General features: G+C 44.8%; 1 protein-coding gene across 2 annotated transcripts in view; it reads right to left on the reverse strand.

Moving 5' to 3' along the window:
• Window positions 1–801: 801 nt before the first annotated feature.
• The window catches only part of EFEMP1 (EGF containing fibulin extracellular matrix protein 1), a 100,552-nt gene continuing 76,881 nt past the window's right edge, over window positions 802–24,472 (reverse strand). The window contains exons 6-12 of one of the 2 annotated variants that reach the window (XM_053246415.1): window positions 21,241–21,363; window positions 17,395–17,514; window positions 11,608–11,727; window positions 9,698–9,817; window positions 5,165–5,288; window positions 4,858–5,053; window positions 802–2,782 (exon numbers count right to left, since the gene is read on the reverse strand). In XM_053246415.1, coding sequence (XP_053102390.1) covers window positions 2,624–2,782; window positions 4,858–5,053; window positions 5,165–5,288; window positions 9,698–9,817; window positions 11,608–11,727; window positions 17,395–17,514; window positions 21,241–21,363 — 962 coding nt within the window. In that variant the 3' untranslated portion in view covers window positions 802–2,623. Of the gene's footprint in view, window positions 2,783–4,857; window positions 5,075–5,164; window positions 5,289–9,697; window positions 9,818–11,607; window positions 11,728–17,394; window positions 17,515–21,240; window positions 21,364–24,472 lie in introns of both variants that reach the window. The other variant, XM_053246404.1, reaches the window with a different exon arrangement.

The raw sequence follows: 24,472 nt of genomic DNA on the forward strand, positions 1-24,472 counted from the left end.
GCCATAATGACCGTTGCTATTTAAAAACAACAACAACAACAAAAAAGCATTTCTTGTCATGTTCAGTTTGACTGGCTGGCACCGGAGCACCGAACCCCCTGAATCCAGTCAGTATTGGGAAAAGGGGCAGCCCCATCCCTCTTCCCTTTCTTGGCAGTCAGCGTTTTGTTCAACACTGGCTGGGGGCTATTTTCTCCGCCTCTCCAAGACACAGAAAAAAGCTCCGTGTCAACACTGACTGAAGTGCCTCCTTCTGAAGGTTGGGAGGAGGCAAAGTTGCCCCTCTTCCTGCTGCTGGCCATGCCTCCCTGCTGATGTGGATGCAGGGTTGTGTGTGATTAGCCCCATTGACAGTGGGCTAGGGGCCAGAGTTTTCTCTAATTCTTTTCATCTGTGTGCGGAATGAGTTTTGTTCTGGGCGGGAGTATCAAGGCACTGTGTGCGCACATGAATTCAGAGTTGGGCCTTCCTGATTCAACCTGAGAAGGATCTAAAATTAACTGAGTGGACATAAAAAAAACTTGTGAGCGCAAGCATGTGCACACGCCTTAGAGGGCACACTGCTGAGGGCCATCAGTGGGAGCTTGCCTCCCCATTTCCTGAAGAGGTCCTGCAGACACCCATGCTCCCTTCAGTCCGTTATCTGAATTATACATGTCAAGTTACTACTAAGTGATGATCAGAAATGCAGCTGGTGCAAACAGGTGTGGTTTGGCGAGATCAGCAACGTACTGCACTAGCTTCCAATTTGGATTACTTGAGCTATCCTTTATTGTAAAATAATTTGCAAGACAAAACTAATCCACTAAAACAAGTATATTTTATTTTTTTAAAAAATTTGTACACCAAGGAGTTCTCCATTATGTTTTTGGAGAAGAAACAAGAGAAGGTTTAACATATTACAAAAGGATGCTGCTAGTTCCAAGTCCTACTATGGATTTTACAAACACTGTACATTAGAACTGCAAATCTGAGTGATAAAACAGATCTATAGACTGAATTAAGTCAATGCTGTATTGTAGAAAGCTTAAGAAAGGGGAGCCCAAGGCTTGGATCCCAGAATCTGAAAATAACCTAAGCCAAATGATTGAAAGAAAAGAAAAAAACTTGAACAAACGAACGGATCTTTATTTCAGTCAATGACTTACAAGCAGCTGTTTTTTAGATTGGGGGGAGTCTTAGTATACAAACATATATTATTTCCCCCTGGCTGTACAGGAACTTGAAAGACTGTTTTATGAAACAAGCATCAATACTCATACAGAAATGCTTCTCAGAATGATGTTTTCTTTTCCACTGGAAACTTCACTCACTGTTGGCAAAGCTTTCTCTTTATGTCCCATTTTTCTCGGAAAAGATAAAATGTTAATGAGTGATATGTTTAAGTAGAAAAGATCTGTCCAGTATCTGGAGCTCAGGAAAACGCCCAGTGCAAACTATTCTCTCTTTATGGTGCTCATTAATCCTAAATCATTTTTTTTTAAACCCCAATAAGAGAGCAAACAAGTGACTAAGGAACTGGTTCTTTTTTTTAAAAACTGACCTTTGTCCATCCTTACGAGACAGTTAAGAAGGAGAAATACACAGAGATATATTATATACTAGCTGCTAACTGAGCAAAGAGGCACCTTTTAAAGTAGTGATTCTTCTGTATTTAGCAGGGGGGAAGGAACTGTCCCGATTCAGTCCCAGCACAGCATCCCTCCAGTGGTTGTTGCTGGTGTCTACCTTATATTTCCTTTTAGATTATGAGCCCTTTTAGGACAGGGAACAATTTATTATAATTATTATTTTTAAAAGTAAACCGCTTTGAGAACTTTTGTTGAAGTGTAAATATCTGCAGTAGTAGTATATAATGTATACAAAGAAAAATGCCCTTCATTGACACAGGCTGCTGTGTGTGTGTGTGTGTGTGTGTGTGTGTGTGTGTGTGTGTAGGAAGAGCTTGTATATTATTCTGTTTTGCAGCCATTTGCTTAGATGGGAGAAAGATGTCTGAGGCTGCCCTACAGAAAGTCAGACTACTGGTCCAATTAACCCAGTATTGTCTACCCCTCGGGTGCTCAACTTCAGCCTCCCAGCTGTTGTTGGACTACAACTCCCATCATCCCTGGCCACAGTGGCCAATAGTCAGGGGTGATGGGACTTGTAGTCCAACAAGAGGGCAGAAGCTGGGCATCCCTGGTCTACTCTAATTGGTAGTAGCAAGGGGTCCTTCTCCGCTCTGCTACCTGATATCCTTTGAACAGGATTGGACCTGGAACCCTGCATCAAAGCAACAATCAATCAATCAATCAATCAATCTTTTTTTTCCAGTCAATGACAAGAAACAATGCAGTTCAGTTGGCTACCCCTGGTGCAGATGGACAGCTGATGTAGCCATAAAGGAGGGGAAATGTGGAAACCAGCAGTACCAGGCTATGTTATGGAACACAAATGCTACTTTTGAATTATAGGCTTAAAAGCATGGTTACAAGTACTAATTTCCTTAATAAAGTTTTTTTTCCCTTAAGAAAAAAACAGAAACAAACATAAAATCTATAAATAAAGTCATAAGTGCTTCATTTAAGAGAATATTTCTTTGGCTGCTCTGGGGTGCTTGCCAAGGGCTTTGTGACAGTGACTAAAAGGAATACGGTCCTACAATTAACGTTAACCGGAGCACCGAACTCGACCGATAATTCATATTGTTGACCGTCAGCAGTTCCAGGTCAATGATATGCTCTCGTGGTCCTGTGAGCTGCTTTACTAATACAAGCATCGCACTCACCGGGCTTGTTTGCTGAAAGAACAAATAAAAAAGGAATTTTCACTTGGAAACACACAACTTGTTTCTTTTCTCGAGTCATGTAAAAAAATGAGTAGCCAATCCATGTTTGAGTATTGGCATCTCTGTTCAAGAAATAGGTTGACCAGGGCAGAGCTGGATTTTTTTCATAATTGAATTTTTAAAAATTCAATTTTTTTCATAATTGAAAAATGAAATGAAAAATGTAATTTTTTTTCATAATTGAATTTTTATTTTTTCAATATGGGTATCAAATCTGTACTTCTGAACAGGTAGGGATCTTGTCAAATTACTAACGTGCTGGAAAGCTCTCCATACAAATGACACCTTGCTTGTGGAAAGCTAGTATGCCGGGAGAAATGTTCTTGCATTCAGGGACACAGCTAGGAGAGAGGGGGCCTGTGTTTACCCCTCGCCAACCTTCATTTGACGGTCCGCTCAATTATAACTACACCCCTGCTTGCATTGCCTTCTTCCTATCATTGCTGGATCTTCTACATGCAGGGTGTTTTAACGGCGTGGAAGTATTCAAAAGCCATCCTTCACCAGCATTCTGAAATGGTACAGTCTCAAGTTGAGGCTGTACCATATGTTCCTTTTCCATGTGTAGACTAATTCAAGAAAGGGTGTTGTTGAGGAGATGTGGAAACAGCTAGGAAAGGTAGACAGCTGGATAATAAAGTGCAGAAGGCAGGTATGGATGCAGAGTCGCTGCAAAGACTGGCAGGTAGCACTAAGGGGAAAGTGCTCTGTGAAGAACTTTGCCTTAGAATTTGTGGGGGCACTGTGGGAAAAGGGGGGCAACCTACAGCAGCTTTTGAGGGGTGCACTGAAGTTTAGGGGGCAAAAGTTATTGTTGTGCCCAGCATCTATTTCAGCGACTACTGTCTGATAGCTGCCACCTTTTTTCTCCCAGAAGACCCTTCAGAACGACCCTCAGTCATCACGTAGTATTACTATAGATGGCTCTTTGGGGGAGAAAAAATGGCGGCTACTGGGAAAAGCTTGAGTCACAGTGGTGGGTTTTGCCCCACCCACTCCTGGATTTTGCTCCACACGCCCCCTTGAAAGTTCCCCAAGCTTGCCTTCTGTGGCCTGCAAACAGGGCTACAAACTTGTGAGGGCATTTGGGGCTAGCCCCAGAAAATGGTCTAAAGCAGGGTTTCCCAACCTGTGGTACTCCATATGTTTCTGAACTACAACTCCCATCATCCCCAGCTACAACTTATTGTGGCTGGGGGTGGTGGGAGCCAAAGTTCAGAAACCTATGGAGTCCCACAGGTTGGGAAACCCTGGTCTAAAGACTCATGATGCAGCTCCAGTGGTGGAGGGAGGCTGGCGGTGGCCCATATTTGGTCGCCACTGTGGCCCCCCGGCCTCCTTGTGTCTGACGTCAGACATGGGGGCGTGGTCTCCCTCCCACACGGGGCCACGCTTGGGAGCGACTCTCTCTGTCTTTTAAAGGTGGGGCAGCCCCGTTTGGGAGCGAAATACCCCCCCCCGCGTCTGACATCAGACGTGGGGTGTGTGTCTGGGGCCACAAGGTGTGGCCACTGGGGATGGTGGCCCGGGTTCTTTGAACCCGTTCGCTCAAAGGTGGGTCCGCCCATGCACAGCTCTACTACTTAGGTTAAGCTGGTTTAGCCCTGTGAGCTGCTTGGATAGGAGTTGCATGTAAAACTCAGCAAGGCCCAGATGCTCCTCTGCACCACTGTGACACTTTGCCAGAGGAAACATATCTTGAACAGCTTTCTGCTGCTCTGCAGCACCACCACTGAAGGTGGCCCAAGAGTGGCATTGCAGTTACCAGTTCAGCATGGATCAGATGACACAAGGGACCAATAGGGTTCCACACAGTCCTATAAAACTGCTGACCCTGGTCTGGCTGAGCCACTCCTTGACCTCTAAGTTTTTCACACCTGGTTTTTAGTTCACATCTCCTCTGGAATGAAGTTGTGCGCATTCACATATTGGCCAAACTTACCCCGAAGTCCCTGTGAGCTAGTGGGAAGCACTTCACACACAAACCGGGTTTTTCATTACCGAGAAAAGCAACTCAGAATACTCACTCTCAGAAAGAAGTCTCCATTCTCATTTCCAGATTTAATCCGGAACGTGTTAATTGTATTGGGATAAATCGTGGTTGCCTGGATTTGGAAGATATCAGACGGCACGGCTCTTTCTGAGCGGATGCTCATATATTTGTGTACAATGGAGTATGGCAGGTCTCGACAAAGGGGGTTGGTTACCTGGCAAACACAGCGACTGTAAAACAAACCACAACGACTGAAAAACGAACTCCTTCCATGTGCAAACAGGTTCAGTTTCCACCTTGCAAACCATGTTTGTTAACACCCTATGAGAAATTCCCCTTACTTTTCAGATGTGAGCCCATAAGGCTCTTGACAAGGATTCTTCGGATAACAGCGATAGCCACCGTAGTAATTCCAGCACATCTCATCCTCCCGACACTCGTTACCCACCTCACATTCATTTATGTCTAGATCAGGAAAGAAGTGGGGTGGGGGGAGAAAGAAAGGAAAGGCAAATATCCAAATACAGTCAGTGGCGAAGACATTACAGCCATCTGATCTGTGCTGCTAGACAATAATGGCACAAAGAACTCTGAGAAGTAGATCACTTCTCATCACTTAAGGCTGCCTGACACCTGCACGTTCATCACTCAGGGACTGCAGCACCGAACGACGGCTTTCATGTTACCCTTGCTAACTGGGCACAGAGGTACAATTCAAAGTGGCGATTCTCTTTATGTTAAGCAGGGCACTTTCCAGATTAGACCCTGCAACGGGGTCACGACGTATCTGCAAAGTGTGCTTCCGCACTTCCTGTGTTGTGAAACCGCAGTCCCTAAGCTGTCAGTAGGGTGCCGTTTGCATTTCAGATGCCTTGTTTCGGATTTAATTGCTGTGATGTATTGCTATAGCGTTGTATGTCTGGCGTAAAAAGGTTGCTGTATTTTCCAGTTGTGAGTTTTCGTGAGACTGCTCCCCCTGCTGGTAGCTTTGCACAACAGCCTGTATTTACGTTTTGAATGTGATTTGCCCGAACCAAAGCATTTTGCTGCTGTTGAGCGGGTGATCTGGAAAGCGCCCAGGTGGAGAGCAATTGTCCCTATTCAAACCTAGCACTGCATCCCTCCAGTGCTGGTGCTTCTACCTTATGTTTCTTTGTAGATTGTGATACCTTTGGGGACAAGTAACCATCTTCTCTTTACTATTTTTTTAAATATGTAAACCACTTTGGGAACTTTTTTTTTTTAAAAGCAGTACATGAATAGTAGTAGTAGCAATAGTGTGAATGGGGCCATCACAGGTTTCACAATGCAGATGGAACTTTCAGATCCATCACCCTAAATGCAATTTTTAGTTCGCATGCTCAAGAGAGAATGAGACATCCCTAACCCTGAACTTCTCATTGTAATGGCCCTCCTGACATGAGTAGGATGCTATCCCCCTTTTACACAAACATTTCCCAAACAGGTAGACTGTGGAGAGTTCTGGGCTTAGGCACACTAAACACAGACCAGCAGATATACAGGTGAAACTCGGAAAATTAGAATATCGTGCAAAAGTCCATTAATTTCAGTAATGCAAATTAAAAGGTGAAACTGATATATGAGACAGACACATTACATGCAAAGCGAGATAAGTCAAGCCTTAATTTGTTATAATTGTGATGATCATGGTGTACAGCTCATGAAAACCCCAAATCCACAATCTCAGAAAATTAGAATATTACATGGAACCAAGAAGACAAGGATTGTAGAATAGAACAATATCGGACCTCTGAAAAGTATAAGCATGCATATGTATTCAGTACTTGGTTTGGGCCCCTTTTGCAGCAATTACTGCCTCAATGCGGCGTGGCATGGATGCTATCAGCCTGTGGCACTGATGAGATATTATGGAAGACCAGGATGCTTCATTAGCGGCCTTCAGCAATTCTGCATTGTTTGGTCTCATGTCTCTCATCCTTCTCTTGGCAATGCCCCATAGATTCTCTATGGGGTCAGGTCAGGCGAGTTTGCTGGCCAATCAAGCACAGTACACTGTGTACTTTTCAGAGGTCCGATATTGTTCTATTCTTCAATCCTTGTCTTCTTGGTTCCATGTAATATTCTAATTTTCTGAGATTGTGGATTTGGGGTTTTCATGAGCTGTACGCCATGATCATCACAATTATAACAAATTAAGGCTTGACTTATCTCACTTTGCATGTAATGCGTCTGTCTCATATATCAGTTTCACCTTTTAATTTGCATTACTGAAATTAATGGACTTTTGCACGATATTCTAATTTTCCGAGTTTCACCTGTATAATTAAAAAGTAGTGCTGACATACAGAGCAAGGATATACTGGTAGCCCTCTGTGCCACCTGAAAATATGTCCCTGAAGGTTGTGTAACCCTCGGTGACTTGTTTTCAGGTGGCACAGAGGACTTCCTGGGGAAGGGGAGGGTATCAACAGCTGCAGCTTCCCTGGTGCACCAGTGCAGTTAGTTGGGAAGTTCTGTTAGGCATCTCCTTCGTTGTACTGGTGTATTTTTGCTCTGCATATCAGCTGGTTTATTTTATCAAGGGGGAAAGAATGAGTCAGTCCCCAAAATAAGAGTAAGGGACTTGGTTTGAAAAGAATGAGGGAAAGAACATTTATATCATCACATACTTAAAAAAATACAATAAAGATGCTAATAGCCTGGATGAGCAGACCCTTATGGCCTACTCCAGCAATACAGGAAGACTGCATGCTGAGTCTCCAGGTTCCATTAGGCAGACTGACTCCTCCTCCTCCTGAATTAGAGTGAGACATGGGTACTCCTGGGGGCATGGCTTAGCCAATCACTGCAAAGCTGTCTTTGCTCTGTGGGGCACCACTGCAACTTTTACTGAATGGAGCTACAAACCAAAAGAGGAGGCCATAGAAAAAATTGTTATGGTGTGGCTAACAAATAAAGCTGTTGCTTCTGATTATTTTGCAGCACTTTCCACTCAGGGAAGCCACTTAATGGCGCATCAGGGAGATAACTTGTCTAGGGAGCAAGAGGTTGCTGGTTTGACTCCCCGCTGGTATGTTTCCCAGACTATGGGAAACACCTATATCAGGCAGCAGCGATATAGGAAGGTGATGAAAGGCATCATTTCACACTGCGTGTGAGGAGGCAATGGTAAACCCCTCCTGTATTCTACCAAAGAAAACCACATGGCTCTGTGGTCACCAGGAGTCGACACCGCGCGCCCCCCGAGCTCCCCAGCCCCCGCCAGCCGCCCAGGGCTCCCACTCTGCTCCTGTGCGGGGAGAGTGAGCTTAGCCCGCTCTCCCCGCTCACCTTCCAAACCGGGTCTCACTGATCGTGAGGCCCGGCTCATTATTTATTTAACAAATGTATATGTCACCTGTAACTAGCATCTCAAGTCGGTTTACAGCCAAATCAAAACAATTCATAAATTTAAAAGCGTGAAATACAAAAGTCAGATTCAATTTAAAACAGATGAAAATAATAAAATTAGGATAAAATTGCAGGTATTGTTGACAGTTATTTTCAAGAACTTTCTTCTCCGTTGATAGGAAGCAAATTAAATTTAATGCAGCAATCATCTTCCACAGGTCACTTGGGCCTACCACATTGGCCCCCAGGGGATCCATGGATCCCAGTCTAAGAATGCCTGCTCTAGACATTTTGGTGTGGGGAACCACCTGGAAGGGGCAAATTGGCCATTTGTTTTTTGCTGGTCTTATCTTTTCTCATAATTGTTACCAATATTGTGGTCCTTGCAATGGCCACTGTTCCACCCACTCCAGAATGATGCTATGTGGACAATGGATAATTCACAGGGGGCAATCGGGTGTGTGTGTGTGTGTGTGGTGGTGGCAGTTCCTGGAAGGAAGCAGCTGAGAAAAGACACTTTACTACTACCACCAATAAGCCATCCCCTTCCACCCTACCCTATACATTTGCCATATGTGACCATTAAGTAATTTTAGTGTATATGGTTATGGGTGTGTATATGGCGGCATTCCATATGTCCATGTATGACCCCCCCTATCAACTTCACAACGCCTGGCCCAGTATGAAGCAAACCAGGTACAGTTGTAGGGACACACAGGGACACCTCAAAAGCATAGTTTGTGATGATGTCATCCGCACCGATTCAAGATGATGGACGCATAAACTTTTGAGGCATAAGTGGGCTAGCTTGTGAACCGCTTACCTGATTTGAACCAAATTTGCTACAGCTGTAGGGACACATAGGGATGCCCCAATGATGTAGTTTGTGATTATGTCATTCACTCCAATCCAAGATGACAGATGTGTGAATGTTTGAGGTGTTAGTGGGCTAACTTGTGGACTGTTAACCGATTTGAACCAAATTAGGTACAGCTGTAGTGAGTGACACACAGGGACATTTCAATGGTGTAGTTTGTGATGATGTCATCCACCCCAGTTCAAGATGGCAGATGTGTAAACGTTTGAGGTGCAAGTGGGCTAACTTGTGAACCACTTAACCAATTTGAACCAAATTTGCTACAGCTGTAGGGACACATAGGGATGCCCCAGTGGTGTCGTTTGTGATGATGTCATCCACCTTGATCCAAGATGGCAGACATGTGAACTTTTGAGGCACAAGTGCACTAACTTGAGGACTGTCTAACCAATTTGAACCAAATTTGGTACACTTGTAGTGAGTGACACACCTAACGTGTGGACCTTGATTTGAACCAAATTTAGTCCTGTTGTAGAGACAGTGAAAGGAAAGTAGGCAGATTAGTTCTTACTAGAACAACTTCTTGTTTAAATATTGTTGTTAACAATATTTTGTTAACTATCAAACTTGCTCTTGTGTGATGTTAACATTGAAGGTTTAGAAGTCTAAAGAGAAGTACACTTACCTTGACAATTTCTGCCTCTGACTAATTGGTATCCATCTGGACACAAACAGGAGAACCTCCCTGGCTCATTGACACATTGATACTGGCATATGAAGCTGGAAGTCCTGCATTCATCCACATCTGCAAAACAGTGACACAGCTTGAACCAGCTGCAGAAAGTGCTAAAACTAATAATAGCTGCAATTCTCCAAGGTCTCGGGTAAACATATTTCCTAACCCTGATACTTCAGATCCTTTAACTGGATTTGCCAGGGACCTTGTGTGTGGGAAGTATGTACTCTATTATTGGGCTACAGCCTCTCCCCACAGTTTGGCCACCAATGAGTACAATGTTAAGCACTTTTCAGTCCTATTGATTTCAATGGGAATTACTTAAACACATGAAGCTGCCTTCTACGAAGTCCATTTAATCTATATAGCTCAGTCCTGTCCATGCTAACTTGTAGCAGCTCTCCATGAATCTAGCCAGGGACATTTGCCAGCCCTACCTGTAGATGCCAGGGACTGAACCTGGGATCTTCTGCACACAAAGCAGATGCTCTACCACTGAGCTACAGTCCTTCTCCAACTTAAACACCTAACTCTCCCATTGAAATCTATGGGGCTTCAAATGCTAAGCTTAGTAGATCAGGAGGCAGTGGCCGACATGTTGAGCAGCATAACACTGGTGGTGAAGCACCACCTGCGTCACCGCGAGTGTCTAAAACGCCATCCACGGTGTTGAGGAACAGCCCTGTTCTGTTACTCTTTTAAATTGTGTATGGACGTAGTGTTGCGCAATTGCGGCTTTGCAGTTTTATGTAGTAGTGGAACAGGGCAGTTCTGCAACATCATGGATGGTGTTTTAGACACTCACCGCAGAATGGGAGGTGCTGAACTGCCTTGTGGTAGCAAGCACGAATTGTCCCCGTTGCTAAGCAGGGTCTGTCCTGGTTTGCATTTGAATGGGGGACTATATGAAAGTACTGTAAGATATCCCCCTTAGGAGATGGGGCTGTTCTGGGAAGAGCATCTGAAGGTTCCAAATTGCCTCCCTGGCATTTCTAGATAGGGCTAAGAGAGACTTCTTCCTGTAACCTTGGAGAAGTTGCTGCCAGTCTGCGTAGACAATACTAAGCTAGATGGACCAAGGGTCTGACTTGGTATATGGCAGCTTCCTATGTACTTTATGATGCACAACATGTCAACCAGGGAATATTGAGTAGCTGTTAGGGTATTTATTTATTTACTTATTTTTATTTATTCAATTTCTATACCGCCCTTCCAAAAATAGCTGAGGGCGGTTTACACAGAGAAATAATAAATAAATAAGATGGATCCCTGTCCCCAAAGGGCTCACAATCTAAAAATCTATTTTTGTTACAATCACAATCTATTTGCTGATAAAACACAAGAGGACTGTTCTCACAACCCTAAACAGAGTCGTAGGAGTACCCAGCCATGGTCGGAGAGCCATATGTGCTCCCGATTGGCATTTGTGTGTTTGCAAGGATTAAGGCAGGAGAAAGAGACAGTGATTGTGTGGGAGCTGGTAAGACAGATGGAGCCAACCCACATTTTGTCCCCAGCATTTTATCAAGGGTGGACGAGAAACCACCCTACCCAGACCCAGCACAATCACTCTCCCCTCCTCCTCCTAATCTGATCTCTTCAAACATATAACCACTGACTGGGAAGCACACACGGTTCTCTTACCCTGGCTAGCTGCTCCTTCGACCCTCTTCGGGGTCATGAGAACAGCCCTGGTAAGGACTCATTTCTAAGTCCTCTGCCTAGGATAAAGAAGAACCTGGACTCACTAGAGTCCCTGCCTTCAGTGCACCAACACTGTGCAAGCTGAGCTCAAAAGCTGAGCTCCCCACCTACCCCATGACCTTTGAGGATCACCACTTTAGGAAACAGTTGCTCACCATCACAGTTGATTCTATCTGGGCTTAACTCAAAGCCTTGATTGCACTGGCACAGGAAAGAACCAACGATATTGTAGCAGATTTGCGCGCACGGGTTGCTGGTCTCGCATTCATTGATGTCTAAAAAGGAAACATAAGATGTATTCAGACACAGCTGGCTCTTCTCTTGTGTGGTACTTCGATGCATTCACCAGATGGCTCAAATACACTTGAGCTGCTTTATATTGAGTCAGGATAATTTATGGAGGATTTATGTAGCTAAAAAACTACAATCCACTCTCCAGAATCTCTGGCAAAGGGTTTCCCTCAGTTCTGCTTCTCCCATGCCTTTCAAACTGGGGCCTATGTGGATGGCAGATAGGATCTGACCCTCCCAAAGGCCCCTGCAGAGCAGCAGCGGAGCAAACTGGAGAGCAGCAAAGGAGTTCTGAATCTGCAAGTTCTGTTTGTTTTTGCAAAATATGGAGGTCATTCACACAATCAAAAACTGTGTTCTATCTATCTATCTATCTATCTATCTATCTATCTATCATATTTTTATACCGCCTGAAATGCATATGTCTAGGCAGGTACAAAATTTAAAATATTTAAAAATCACAAATTAAAATACATGACAATAAAAACAATATAATAAAATTATTAAAATAAGTTTTTTTTAATTATTAATGTTAATTCTAATTAAAAGCCTGAGATAACAGGTTCTACCCAGGTTTGGGAGCTGTGTGTGCTCCCAGTTATTTATTTATTTATTTAGTTAGTTTTATTTTTATATTTTATATCTCGCTCTTCCTCCAAGGAGTCCAGAGCGGTGTACTACATACTTAGGTTTCTCCTCACAACAACCCTGTGAAGTAGGTTAGGCTGAGAGAGAAGTGACTGGCCCAGAGTCACCCAGCAAGTCTCATGGCTGAGTGGGGATTTGAACTCGGGTCTCCCCGGTCCTAGTCAAGCACTCTAACCACTACACCACACTGGCTCCACGCTGGCAGATTGTGTGGCAGCAAAGTAGGAGGAAAACCCGGCTTTTCCTCCTACCTTGCTTCCACACAACCAAAAATTGGGAGCTCATGGTGTGGCAGGAACCACAAAGGAAAGAGTTAGGGAGGTCCAAGAGAAGCAAGTGGTTAGGAGAGGTGGCTAGAGTTCATGGGGGGAGTGGACTATGACACCACACAAGCCCCATCCCCTGAACCTGGAGTGTTCGGGCCAGATGTTGGAGACAGTACCAGCAGCCCATGGCTCTGAGTCATGCTGTCTCATGTGGCAAGACACCACCAGATAGATATCTTGACTACATCTCTACAAACAAAAGGGCTAGGAACTCTCTTTTTCAAAATGACGACAACACTGAAATGGGAAACATTGTACATCTGTCACATGTTGCTTAGGTGGGGCCCGGAGTCGAAACCTGCAGACATTTTGAAGGAAAAAATGCAGAACATTTTCATTCAAGCTATTTTTTAGTGACCTCTTTTGGTGCCATTCCCTCACTCTTGGATCAAACCATTATTTAATTGTTGTAACTGATTGTTCTGCATATTTTAATTGGGGTGATGAATGCCATACTATTTATTTGGTCAGAATTACTATTTCTACATGTAAAGAGTTTAGTTTTATGGTTGTAAAGCTGGACTGGGACTTCTGAAGCATTTTCTTGATTAATGGAGGATGAATTTAATAAAAACCAAACACCTGTTGTCAGATTTGTCTGCCAAATTCCACAAGCTCAGAAGCACGGCAAACTACAAACCCCAAGCTAGAAGAATAGGCAATTCAGTCAGTCATAAAGATCAACGGGTCACTTTTTTTCTGAGAGCCATCACCACTTTTCTAGTTCAATAATACCAGTTGTCTGATTAGTGAGAGCTCAGCAAGCAATAACCATAGGGCCTCATCCAGACTCCTGCTAAATGGTCAGAGAGGCACATGTTAAACACGTTAAACTTTAGCAGTGGGAGACCAACTGTCCCTATTCAACCCCAGCATAGTGTTTTTCTAGGGCTACTGCTGGTGTCTCCCGTGGCTGTGTTCACACAATCACTGCGATTCTGGTTAAAGACTTAACCAGGACTTCTGGGCCTCATGGAACTGATTGTGAGAACCTGGAATTTCTGGGCAATCCTGTTCAAACCACTATGGTTAAACTGCATTTAATCAGGACAGATAACCAGGATCTTTTTTTCCAGGGGGAAAAAATGCTATTCTAATGTATAGCAAACTTTTCCAGAAATGTTTCATGTGGTCATGAGATGCTGCATTCCAGCATCTTCTCTGCTCATCCCCAGGTGTGATTTTCTTTTTCTTTTTGGCCTGGTATATAAATAATTGCTATAAGGAACACATACTGATAAGGCTTCTCAGCATGCAGCAGTTTTACAATTTATCTGGAGGTATTTATTACCTTGGAGATCTGTTCTTCTAAAATTCCACTACATTTATGACACGAGCCTCCGAGACCAGTAGATCGTTTTGCGATACCCAAGAGCATCGCCACATTGCAAAATGCGATTTTTATTTCTCCTAAGTGCAATATTTCAGGGTCCATTTTATACCCATCTTGAAGAACACATGCAAGGGCAAGGTGATTTGAAAACAAGCAGGAAGTTTGAATTTAAAGCTGAAGTATGTGACCCTATAGTGAACCTAAGTCTGCATGTTTAACTTTTATTTTCTATTTACTATAGAGGGCAGGGTTGGTTCCCCACTAGCCCTTCCTCCTTGTACTGCGATGCTTCTTTCACTCACTTATTATGAATAATAATAAGCATAGTATTCACTGCTATGCTTCCTTCATTCACACATTACAGAAAATTCAGACCACGTTTCAGCATCATGTAGATGTTAAACAGCATAGGGGACAGAATGGATCTCTGAGGAACCCCATAGGCCAAAGACCTATGGTTCCCCAGCAACATCTGGGGATGATACTCAATGACCCTCCAGGTAGTACTGAAGGCACCATATAACTGTGCCCCCAAGTCCCAACCCAGAGAGACAACTAAGAAGGATACCATGGTTAATGGTATTAAAAGCCGCCATGAGGTCCTGGAGAATCAACAGAGTCACACTCCCTCTATCTCCTGGTGTAGGTTATCCACCAGGATGATCAAACCAGTTTCCGTCCGGGATCCAGGCCAAAAGCCAGACTGTAGCTAAAGAATGGGCAGGTGGGCATGGTTTACATGACAGGCAACTGGCTTTGTGGACAGAAGCAGGACTAGGCATGTGGGGCAAGCTAACACAACTCAGACTCTTTGGCACTGCCCATGTAGGCTTTGGGATTGTGTCCATTTCCTCATCTCCTGCTTTCAGTGAAGAGGAATTGTTCTCCATCTTTACTGCAGAATCCTGCTTCCTAAGGTGCAATTGGACACTGCCATTATTTATTATTTTGGCTGGAACAGGGTCTTCTCTGTGATGGTGCCCATCTCATAGACTTATCTCCCAAGAGAGCCCTGTACCTTTTAGACCCTTGGGGAGTCACAGTTAACACTTTTATTTTTCTATTTTTGAAGTCTGTCTTGCTTAATCATCATCATCATTATCATCATCATCATCGTTGTCATCGTCATTGTAGCTATTATTATTATTTTAGATGAGAACTATTTTTAGCTAGCTAGCAGTAACTGCTGCTGTTTGACTCCTTTGATTTGGCTGGTTATCCTCTGTTTTGTATTTAATTGTGGGTATTTAAATTTGTTTTTATTATTTCTGGTTTTCATGTGTACTTTTAAGTTGACCTTTTTAACTTGGTATTTCTCCTAAGTTGCTTGGGGTGGATGTTATTACTGGGTCTTTTGTTCTAATGAGAACTACCTGTTAAATTTTAAAAGCATCAAGTGTTTCAAAGGCTTTCTTTCATGCCAAACTACGCTTGATGTTTAAAGAATTATTAGCCCTCATGGACTCATGTCAATAGGAGCATGATCACTGCCCGCCATGGTCTGGTACTGTGGTGGAAAGTATAATGGGGCTTTAACCCTACTGCCTGCTATGGTCCTGATACACAAAGAGGCGGGTTTCATGAACAGAGAGATCTGCTTTTGCTGGTTTTGCGGGGAAGCCTGCTCTCCCTGCAGACGAGCAGAGCAGGAGCCCTGGGAGGCTGGATCAGCCGTCCACACAACTGCCGGCTCTGTGATGGAGCAGGCGGGGGCTGGGGAGTTCGGGGGCCACGCGGCCCCCAGAAGCTCCAGTATGCCCTGCGCGAGCACGCAAGGCATACTGGGGAGACCCCAGAGCAAGGAGGCTACTTTTCAGCCTTCCGCCAGGGGTCTACTAGTAAGTAGCCGCGGCACGGAGCTGCACTGCAGCTACTCATGATCCCCAAACCCGGGTTTGCGGAGTGCTCGCTCTGCAAACCCGGTTTAAGGGGCCGGCTACTTGAGTGGGTTACCCACTCAAGAAATACCGGGCTCGCAGCTGAGCCCGGTGGGTCACACGATTGTAGGAAATCGGGCTACCGGAGGCTAGCCCAATTTTCTACAATCATGTGAATAGCCTCAAAGGGTTCTAATCTGGTTGCTATTTAATTGGAGGTGGGAGGAAGTGTCCACTGATGCAATGGGAACTTTTTCTGATATAAACATTAATTGGATTGCCCTCCTCACCGCAGATTAGGTCCATAGCAGGGGTGGGGGTAGGTGAAAGACCCCTTACCCTGCCTGCCACAATCCTGGGGGCCTTCAATCCGGTGCTATTGCTAAAGAAAAACGGTGCTATTGCTAAAGAAAATAAAAGGTGATGGCTCTAAGAAAAACGGCTTATAACTCATTAACATGCAGTTTGGTTCTTTTAGAACCTCTTTGATTATGAAACCTACTTAGAAGGTGTCAGATATGTCTCAGGGTTTGCCTTTTTAAAAACCATTATGAAATTTTAATAAGAAAAATTACAATAAGAAATAAACCAGGAGAGCTCATAAAAGGAATTCTTTCTACAGATAAACAAAGATTGTACACATAAATACTTCCTTGTGTGAAGTTACTACTAATTTATTTATTGACAATATATTAATTTAAAGACTTATATCAAATCAGGTGATGAAAGTGGTTTCTTTACCCAGTAAGTAATAAAAGTTGACCAACTTTGAATATAATTATTTTGTTGTCCCTCTTCTTTAACACAAAAGTAGCTTGTTAGTTTAGACATCACCGTGTTTTCCCTTAGCTCATATCCCCTGTACAATATTGAAGGCATTGATGACATATCTCAGTATCAAACACAGCAGATCTTTGTGGTCAAGACCTGCCTTTCTAGGGGGTCAAACTGTACATGATGTTAAACAGTTCATCATCTTTTCTGTTAAAATAGCAGCCCAAGCCAGGAGGATCCAGATTGGGACTGAGGCACAGGGGGAAAAGGCTTAGACCCTTTGCAATCCCACCATCTCCCCACCAAAAATAGCCCTCGAAGTTGCTATTTGCCCTGAAACTGCCATTGGCTACAATAGTGCCTTTGGAGTAGTAGCTGTTTCAGGCATGATTTTGGGTGGGAAACAGAGTGGGGGCAAAAAGCTAAAATCCTCATCCAGTCATGCCACAATGCCAATCTGGATGCTCCCTGGGTCCCCACCATTACTAAATTAAATGAAAACACACACACACACACACACGAAATTATGATGTACTTAAAATCACATATCATTTGGCCTCCGGGCAACAATGTAGACTGATGGATAGGAAGCACCCCTGGACATAGTGGGACCAACTTCTGAGTGATGTACAGGACTGCACCGCACATCCACAGGTGCTGGTTTTTACAGTCAGTGATTGGAAAAATGCTTACCTGTGCACGTGTGATTGTCGGTTGCCAACTGAAAACCAGAGTTGCACTGACAGTAGTAGGAGCCGGGAGTATTCACACATCGGTGATGGCAAAATGGAGGGAGCATGCACTCATCCATATCTGGGTTACCACAAGAACACAACAACAACAACAACAACAACAACAACAACAAGAAGTGTTGATTGCAGCAGGGCTGGACAGGGGGCACTGAAAGGGTAGTGGGATGTATGTGGGGAAAGCTCTGGGTTTTGAGCAGAATGAGTACTTAAGGGCGGGAATATTCATTGCTGCCAAGTGCAGTGGTGCGCATGGGCACCCCGATGGTGGGCCACGCCGGGAATATGCCCTGCTGCCTTGTGGGCCAGTCCGAGCCTGGATTGCAACAATATTGCTGCCAACATGTAATTGCTACGACCTGGCAGCTAAGGTGGCCACGAACCGCCAGTGGCAACTTCAGTAAATGATCTTTAAACACACACAAACACACACACACCCCATTACATCATTGCAGATCACAAGAACTGAGGCTGTTCTCATGACCAAATGGGGGTGGGCTGGAGGGAAGGCCGGATCCTACCTTCCTGCTCCCAGGCAAACAGAGCCTCCGTTTGGCTCTGCAGCTTGCACGCCCACATGAACGCCTCAGCAGCATTCTCCGGAGCTGAAATCAGGAGCTGAGGCCTCCAACACTAGCACAATGCATTGCACAAACAGCAGAGAGGCAGCCCTTAGTACAGGAATAGCTCTCCTCTCTGTGGTCCCACTTTCCACCCAACTCTGTGGTTAACATGGCTGCTGCTGACCTCTCCGTGGTCCCACTTTCCACCCAACTCTATGGTTAACACGCACTGGCTACACAGAGGACCAAAAGAAAAGGTAGGACAGGCTCCTTGTTTGTCCTACCTCACTTTTAACCTGGGTAGGGTAGTGGATCTGGGCTACCCAGGTTTGGAATTGCTGGGCTGAGACGATCACAGGTTCCTGGGTTAACCCTCTCCTACCTGGAATCCTGGGGTTGTAAGAACAGGCTCACTGTCTGCTGCCTCTGTCTGAATTGTAACGCTGAGCTGAAATGTCTCCTGCCCCTTTCACCATTTGCAGGTAATGAAATTGAAGGATTTCAGTTACGTGTGTGTGTGTGTGTGTGTGTGTGTGTGTGTGTGTGTGTAAAAAGGGGGCAAAAGGGGAGCTGGTGGCTGCCATCCCCCCCCCCGATTTCCCCCTTGGAATGACTCTACTTCATCATGTAGTGTTGTTTCCAGGGGGTTCGGGGGAGGGAGTGGGACCTGCTTGCCACCAACAGGGTGTTGTTTCTGCTGCTATGAAACAGTCAGTGACTACAGAAAAAATATGTTGGGGAGTCATTTTTGGTGCAGAGAGCATGTTGGTGGCAGAGATGAGAACTGAGCCTAGAGATACAGAGATCACTTTCTTGCCAGGCTATATTTATTATATGCAGGAGTCAGTCCTTGGGCAAAAAAAGAACAAAAAAGGACTGCAAGTCCTTGAGCAAACCTACCAAACACAGACATATTTGCCAAGGCCCACATTTTTATTTATTACTTTATTTATTGAATCCCAACCAGTGCTGAGCTGAAAATTATCAATGGAGAACTTTCAGCTTGAAATTTGGGAGGAATTGGGGAGGGGGCATATGAAACTGAGGCAATTTGGAGGAAGGAAAATGAGCATTTTTGCAACATTTTGAGGGTTGGAGGCTACTAACCCTTTTCTCTTTGCATATTTCCCTCTGATGTCTCTTTGGTGGTGGCAGTGCAGGCAGCGGTAGAGATTTTCTTGGTGGTTGGCTGATGCCAACCACAACAATTCTCCTCCCCAGAATGCTGAGAATGAACCAATACCACAGCGGCTATCACCCCCCCCCACAACCTGCAAAACTCCCTCGGAAGGAAGCTACATTCACGACATAGAGGCTATTCACATGCGTGTGTAAAACTGGTCTAAGGGGGCCTAGCCTGGTTGTGTGTGTGTGTTTGTGTGTGTGTGTGTGTGTGTGTGTGTGTGTGTGTGTGTGTGTGTGAGAACTGCTGGGATCATGTCCAATCCCAGTGGCACCACGATGGCAAACCCGCTTGTGGAGACTCCCCTCAAAAAGGGGTTAGGAGGACAAGTGCTCTCCTGACCCTGTTTTGCCAATCGTGTGTCAGCCGCGGCTGGCAGGCAGACTTTGGGGGGATCCCAATTATGAACCACGCACTCGTGCAATGCATTATTGGAGCTCCAGGGGGTGGGGGGCGCAAGGCGACGCGGGGCGGCACATCCTGGCACCCCGACCCTCGGAGCTACAGGTAGGAACCAGTGCTCGTCTGGCTCGGTTATCCGCCCGCTCAAGGAAGAAGGACTGCTCATCTGCAGGGAAGGTAGGTTTAACCTGTCTTCTCCACAGCCCACCCTCTAGCCCTTCTCGCTGGTCGTGAGGAGAGGCTCATAATGGGGCTATTCTGACGATCTGCAAAAATCAGGCTAGGAGAGCCTAGCCCGATTTTTGCTGATCGTCAGAACCATCAGGCTCGACTGTGAGCCCGGTGGTTCTAGAGTGGGTAACCCGCTCAAGAACCCCTGCCCCAAAACCTAGAGAGAGCGCTCTGCAAACCTGGTTTTCAAAATCGTGAGTAGCTGCGGTGCGGCTTCGCGCCATGCCTACTCATGAGTAGACCCCTGGAGGGCAGGCGAAAAGCCGCCTCCCAACTCCGGGGTTCTCCCCAGTATGCCCTGCATGCTCGTGTAGGGCATACTGGGGCTTCCGGGGGCTGCATGGCCCCCGAGATCGCCGGCCCTGTCTCAGAGCCAGCAATTGTGTGGGCATCCGATCCGGCTGCCCAGGGCTCCCTCTCTGCTTGTGAGCAGAGAGAGCGGGCTTAGCCCGCTCTCCCCGCTCACCCGAAGAAACCGGGTCTCATGGATCGTGAGACCCGGCTCAATGTTATTATCAGGGCATTGTTTGAGGAGAAATCATGGCAACTGGTAGAAAAATGCCCCAAGAATGACTCTGTGTCAGAGGGAGGGAGGGAGGGTCTAAGCTATTGTGGCTGCCCGGTCCCCCTTTCAAAACTAACCCCTGCAAACTCTGAGAGTGGTGCAGAGTATGGGAAGGAGGGCAAGTTGCCAGCACCCTCGTCTTCTCTCCTTGCACTTCTTGAAAGCTTTGCAAGGAGTGAGGGCAGCCTTTTCTCTTCTCCTCACACACCTTGCAAAGCTTGCAAGGGTCAGATCGGGCAAGGGTCAGATTGGGTCAGATCCCGGGGAGCTGCTCTGATGGCGGGGAGGCACCTCTGCTCTGATGGAGGGGAGGCATCTCTGTGCCTCGGTAATCTGCCGCCTGAGGTGAATGCCTCACCTTGCCTCATGAAAGGACCATCCCGGAAAGAGAAAAAAGCAAGCAAGCAAGATTTTCTTGCCATAAGCAGATGTTTCAGGGAGTGCTGGGAACAGGGATGAGATCAGGAGAGGCAACTGGATATACAAGAGTGAGGAGGAGGAAGCTGCATACCTTGATCTCTCCCCCCTCCTCCTTGGAACATCTGTTTATGGTAAGGAGAAAAGAGGGAGCGTGAGGCCAGGGACCTCCAGTTATTGATCCTAGTTTAGAGTGACAAGGCACGGGTGAAAAAGAAGAGAACTCTATAGATTGTGAGCCCTTTGAGAGAAATCAACCTGTCTTTTCCTTTTCCAAATGCAGTTGCAGAAACATATGTAACCCTCAAGAGAGAGAGTGCTAAAAATGTAATTGAATAAATAAATGGAAACGGATGTGATCTACTGGCAAAGGGTTTACATCTAAGACCTGACGGCCACAGAGCATCTTGTGACCCATAAAGTACTTACCGACACACTGGTCTCCTCGCTTCTGATACCCAGCTGGACACTGGCACGTGAATGATCCTCTCAAGTTAACGCATATCTGATCTGACCTGCAGCTGTGAGTGCCTATTGCACATTCATCGATATCTTAAAAAAGAAAGAAAGAACAAGAACAAGAACAAAAAGGATGGTTATGGAATTTGCAAAAAGAGCCCTAGCTTTTCTATTACACTCCAAATCTCCAGCCTTTTCAGAATAAAGGAAGGCAGGAGAATCCCAGATTCAAGGTTTGATTCATATGTTACTGGAGCAGAGCTGGGCTTCCTCTATTGTTGGGACATCCTGTATGCATGGATAAAGGTCCCATTTAGCTATTGTGGTTAATAGCTGTCGAAAGACTGCTCCTTGCCCCTTGAATTTGTCTAAGCCTTTAAAAAAGCCATCTAAGCTAGTAGCCATCACCATGTCTTGTGGCAGGGAGTTCCATACATTCATTATGTACAATGTGTGAAGTGGTTCCTTTTGCCCCACTAATTCAGCACTCCCTGCTGAAATAAAAGCCTCCCTACGACAACTTTTTAAAAGCCTCTAAAGACTTATTTTTTCACCCAAGGTTTTTAACTGGACTATGGTTTTAAACTGTTTCAAGGTTTTCATTTTAAATCTGTTTTATGATGTTGTAAGCTGCCCAGAGACGGAGGTTTGGGGCGGTCTACAAATTTGAAAAACAAAACAAAACAAAACAATTGGTCAATGAGGCTCCTTTCAAAGTGGCAATTCTCTTTTATTTAGCAGGGGAAGAACAAAGTTCTCTATTCAGCCCCTGCACAGCATCCCTGCAGCGGCTGTTGGTGGTGTTTACTTTGTGCTTCTTTTTAGATTGTGTACGCTTTGGGGACAGAGCACTATCTCCTCACTGCCGTAATTTTTGCTTAAAATGTAAACTGTGTTGAGAACTCTTGCTGAAAAGCAGTATAATCACCACCATCATCATGATCTTTGAATATTTTCCATTCTACAAGGAATGTAAGATAAAGTAACCATACAGGTATGAACCAATTAAAATTCTGAAGCACCAAAATGAGTTTTAAGAATTCACTTGAGTTTTGTACAGCAATGGAAAAAACACACAACAGCTACAACAAATATGATCTATCTCCAGACAACCTACCCAAAAGAATGAAAGTGTGCCACAGAGGGGGTCAGGATCATGTTTGCTCCCCGCCCTCTGTGCCCTGCTCTGTGTGTGCCAATGCTCAAGAGTAGAGCATCTGCTTTGCATGCAGAAGGTCCCAGGTTCAAACCCTGGTGGCATCTCCAGTTAAGGCTGGGAAAGACTCTTGCCTGCATTCTGCTTGTTTGCGATGTTTCCCCTCCACTTCCCCCCCACTAAAAGATTTCACACATTAATACTACATAACTGTACTGTGTTTGTGTGTGGTTTCCCAGCCTTATGCCTGCTATAATCGGATGCAGAACAGCGATAGGACTTTCTTTTGGCACCCGACACCAAGTGGAAGTCTCTAAGCTGAACAAACAAATTCCTTCAAACTAGTTTACAAATTCCAGTTGAACTCTCTGTATTTGTTCAGGAACTGGGGACCAGTGGCAGATTCCGGGTGGAGCCTTGAGAAGAAAAAAATAATAAAAAGAGGAGGAGAAGAAGAAGAAAAGAAATGATGGATTCTTTCTCATGCAAAAAGAAAACAAAGTTGACCGCAAGACTCAGATCACAAACAGAACCATCAATTGTTTTGACTTTATGCTCGTTCACCTCCCCCCACCCCCCACGTCAAATACCCAAATATTTCCCAACACGATTCCAATCCTTTTCATCTGACATCTCAAAAGAAACTTTCCTCCATCCCAGCCTTGGTCTTTGAACAGATGAATGTTATTGGTTATTAAGCTCAACGCTAGAAAGGCATTCATAAGGCGATGCACAGGTGGAATGCAGAATTCGTACTAAATAGCAAAATTCCTGCCATTATGACAGGTAGGGTGTGTGCATGTGGGGGAGGCAGAGCTTGTACACTGCAAGGACCTATATGGTGCATGTGTGTAGGCATCCTAGTGCAGGATCCTTATTGGCGATGGCTGGCGCACCTAGAGTCAGAAGTGGAGGACACTTTTTCTTCTCACTGCAATGTTATGCCACAGGGTAGGGGTTCTCTATCTTGGGTCCCAGGATGTTGTTGGACCACAACTCTCATAATCCCCAGCTTTAATGGCTTTCAGCCATTGAGGCTAGGGATGGAACACAATAATAGTCACAATAATAGCAGCTCAGCTGGAATACATACCAAGGAGGAAAGGGACAACCAAACTGAGGAGTATGCCAGCGGGGCTAACAAATAGAGTCAGGGAAGCTATAAAAGGGAAGAAGACTTCCTCCAGAAAATGGAAGTCCTGCCCAAATGAAGAGAACAGAAAGGAACATAAACTCTGACAAAAGAAATGCATGAGACAAAAAGGGATGCAAAAAAAATATTGAGGAGTATATAGCTAGAAGTGTAAAGGGGAATAACAAAAACCTGTTTAAATATATCAGAAGCAGAAAACCTGCCAGGGAGGCAGTTGCACCCTTTGATGATGAGGGCGTGTGAGGGATTGTTAAGGAGGATAAGGAGATTGCAGAGAAGCTGAATTGTTTATTTATTTATTTATTATTATTATTATTATTATTATTATTATTATTATTATTATTATTAATTCGATTTCTATACCGCCCTTCCAAAAAGGGCTCAGGGCAGTTTACACAGAGAAATAATATGAATGAGTTCTTTGCATCTGTCTTCACAGCAGAGGATACTGACCATATAGCTATTCTGGAACTGAGCTACTCAGGCTTGGAGGCTGAAGAACTGGGACAATTTGAGGTGACAAGAGAGGATGTTATAAACTGTCTTGAAAAACTAAAAATTAACAAATGCCAGGGCCAGATGGCATACACCCAAGAGTTCTAAAGGAACTCAAATGTGAAATTCCTGATCTCCTAGCAATATTTTAGATGATGATGATGATGATGATGATGATGATGATGATGTAACTTGTCCCTACAAGTTGGCTCTGTACCAGAGGACTGGAAAGTAGCTAATGCAACTCTAATTCTCAAAAAGGGATCCAGGGGGTTCCAGCAAATTATAGGCCAGTTAGCTTAACTTCTGTGCCAGGTAAACTGGTGGAAAGTTTTGAAAATTGTTAAACATATAGAAGAACAGGCCTTGCTGAAGGAGAACCAGCATGGCTTTTGCAA

Source organism: Hemicordylus capensis, chromosome 1 (assembly GCF_027244095.1).
Source record: "Hemicordylus capensis ecotype Gifberg chromosome 1, rHemCap1.1.pri, whole genome shotgun sequence".
Taxonomy (NCBI): domain Eukaryota; kingdom Metazoa; phylum Chordata; class Lepidosauria; order Squamata; family Cordylidae; genus Hemicordylus; species Hemicordylus capensis.